This window comes from Penaeus chinensis, chromosome 6, assembly GCF_019202785.1.
Source record: "Penaeus chinensis breed Huanghai No. 1 chromosome 6, ASM1920278v2, whole genome shotgun sequence".
NCBI classification, from domain to species: domain Eukaryota; kingdom Metazoa; phylum Arthropoda; class Malacostraca; order Decapoda; family Penaeidae; genus Penaeus; species Penaeus chinensis.
The window spans coordinates 14,370,622-14,373,121 of NC_061824.1; the positions used below are offsets into that span (position 1 = coordinate 14,370,622).

Consider the following 2,500-nt stretch of genomic DNA (forward strand, 5'->3'; position numbering starts at 1 on the left):
CTGTCACCTCTTCGTGGCGTGGGGGGCGTGGGCATGATGGGATCAATGGTGATGAAAGTAGTTGGGGTAATGGAGTGCGGACTGATCTCCTCGTCGTCAGAAGACTCGGGAAGTTGCTCTGCTGCTGGCAGTATCTGGCGCCTGGAATCCAAAGGTGGAGTCTCCACGTAAAAGCAGTACCCAGTACCAATACGCGAAAGGGGCAGACGATGGTTTAGAACCGGGGACTGATGCAAGGGCTGTAGGGCTGACGAAGCTCTCCTACCTTCCCTAAGCAAGAGAGATGCTCGCGACACCACACTTGAGGCTTCGCTCAACGTTTCAGGCGAGGCAAGCGGTGCCACCCCCGCCAGCCAGTCCTCTCCGCGCTCTAGCGATCCTCGCGTCGATTCCCTGACGCCGAGGAGCAGCTGTTCCTCAAGAGCCGATAAGAGTTCCCATGTAATAGCTGGTGAGTGAACGTGAGCCGTCTTGCGGAGGTCCAGAGCAGGCTCCGGCGAGGTGACAGGCGAGCAGGTGAAGGAAGTTTCGAGGAGGAGCTTATGCGGCGGAGTCGCCAAACGATTCCCGCTATTTGACGCAGTGGGATTTGACGAAAGGGGAACGTTATTAAGTGGGGTCACCCTAAGAGTCTCTTCTGCAGGCGTCGTTTGGTGAGGCAAAAGACTGGTGGGCGTGTGCGGGCGCGAGGAGAGAAGCCTGCGCGTTTCTCCACCCTCAGGAATGAGGCCATCACTCTTCCGGCGAGCTGGGCTGTCCGACATCCGCTGGGGCTTCGTCGGGCCCGGATTCTCCAGCACCTGTAGGACCCCAGAGAAGTTACATGATGATCTCACATGCACATTTCTACTAACCATAAGGGGCATCTGAATGATTTTCGTTTCGGTCCTGTGATTCAAATCATAAATTATATAAATGGTAAAATGAAGCAATCTATAAAAAATAATAATTATAAATGTATGTGAAAAAAAATCAAATGTGTGTGAAAACGCTAATATAAAGGTTACAGCAAGAGTAGGTATGATTTCCATTTCTAAGACAGACAGAAATTATTGAAAGACACTTAAGAAATGGACTCAGTAAAGTCAGGAAGATTAACACATTTGGCCGGTTTGTTCATCAGAATGGAAGAGGATAGAAAGCGATCGATATTCACTGTGATATTAAAAGCTAAGAGAGGAAATCACCCTTAATTCATTCAGATGCCCCTCTTCTGAATAAAACGACTCCATGGTTAAACAGGCAAATTAATCAATAAATAAAGATTAATGAAATAGAGTCTTCATATTTCTCCGTTTATCAATACTGCAATAGATGAGGTTATATTTTAGCAGAAAATGGAAGAGCTGGAATAGGCAAATAAGTAGTACATTATGCGCCGAGAAGCTGTTACAACAGAAAGGACAGAGGGAGTACAACGGCATCAAGCTCTGATTCAATTCATTAGTTTCCATACAATGCACAAGTTAGGCGCGCACAGAGAACACACATGTTACTAAGGCTGCTATATTTGTTCAAGGCTGTAGTTGAATTGATTATAAACCTGCAAAGGACCTGTTCCTTAATGTAATGCAACGAGGGCATACTTCTGCCACTTCGTTTCATCTGATATATCAAAAATGTAATTCCTGGAGATGAAGGTGAAGAGGAATTCCTGTTCTATTTCGCTTATATTACTTGGTGTGTATGTGTGTGTGTTTATGTGTGTATGTGTGTTTGTGTGTGTGTGTGTGTGTGTGTGTGTGTGTGTGTGTGTGTGTGTGTGTGTGTGTGTGTGTGTGTGTGTGTGTGTGTGTGTGTGTGTGTGTGTGTGTATGTGTGTGTGTGTGTGTGTGTGTATGTGTGTGTGTGTGTGTGTGTGTGTGTGTGTGTGTGTGTGTGTGTGTGTGTGTGTGTGTGTGTGTGTGTGTGTGTGTGTGTGTGTGTGTGTGTGTGTGTGTGTGCGTGTGTGTGTGCGTGTGCGTGTGCGTGTGCGTGTGTGTGTGTGTGTGTGTGTGTGTGTGTGTGTGTGTGTGTGTGTGTGTGTGTGTGTGTGTGTGTGTGTGTGTGTGTGTGTGTGTGTGTGTGTGTGTGTGTGTGTGTGTGTGTGTGTGTGTTTGAATATATACCTATACTCAGAATAATAAAGCACGGTCACGCGTCTCGAAGAAATACAGCATTTTCTAAACTTTTCTGTTTCTGGACTAAACAACGACATATACATGGAGACATAAGACCAGCCAGCATATAAGAGAGCTCCTAAACTCTACTCCAGGATGTATATTTAGAATATTGCCTTGACATGCATGCTGAGGGAATTTTACTCCAAAATGACTTGTTACTTCAAGTGGCGATACACCTTCACGGGCACAGGATTAGCTATCAAGGGATAGAACGATTCACAGAAGGCGAATTAAAACGACATAGAGAAGGGTTTAATGCTATGTTACATCAAAGGAAATTGAGGGACAAAAGTGGTGTAGTCATCATAGGAATGGACAAAAAGTTTGAAGAATTTTTG

General features: G+C 45.6%; 1 protein-coding gene across 2 annotated transcripts in view; it reads right to left on the minus strand.

Moving 5' to 3' along the window:
• LOC125026536 (diacylglycerol lipase-alpha-like) overlaps nt 1-2,500 on the minus strand; it is a 205,031-nt gene that overhangs the window by 967 nt on the left and 201,564 nt on the right. For both annotated transcript variants that reach the window (XM_047615035.1, XM_047615033.1), the window contains one exon: nt 1-800. This exon is cut by the window's left edge and continues 967 nt beyond it. In XM_047615035.1, the coding sequence (XP_047470991.1) occupies nt 1-800 (800 nt within the window). The remainder of the gene's footprint in view (nt 801-2,500) is intronic.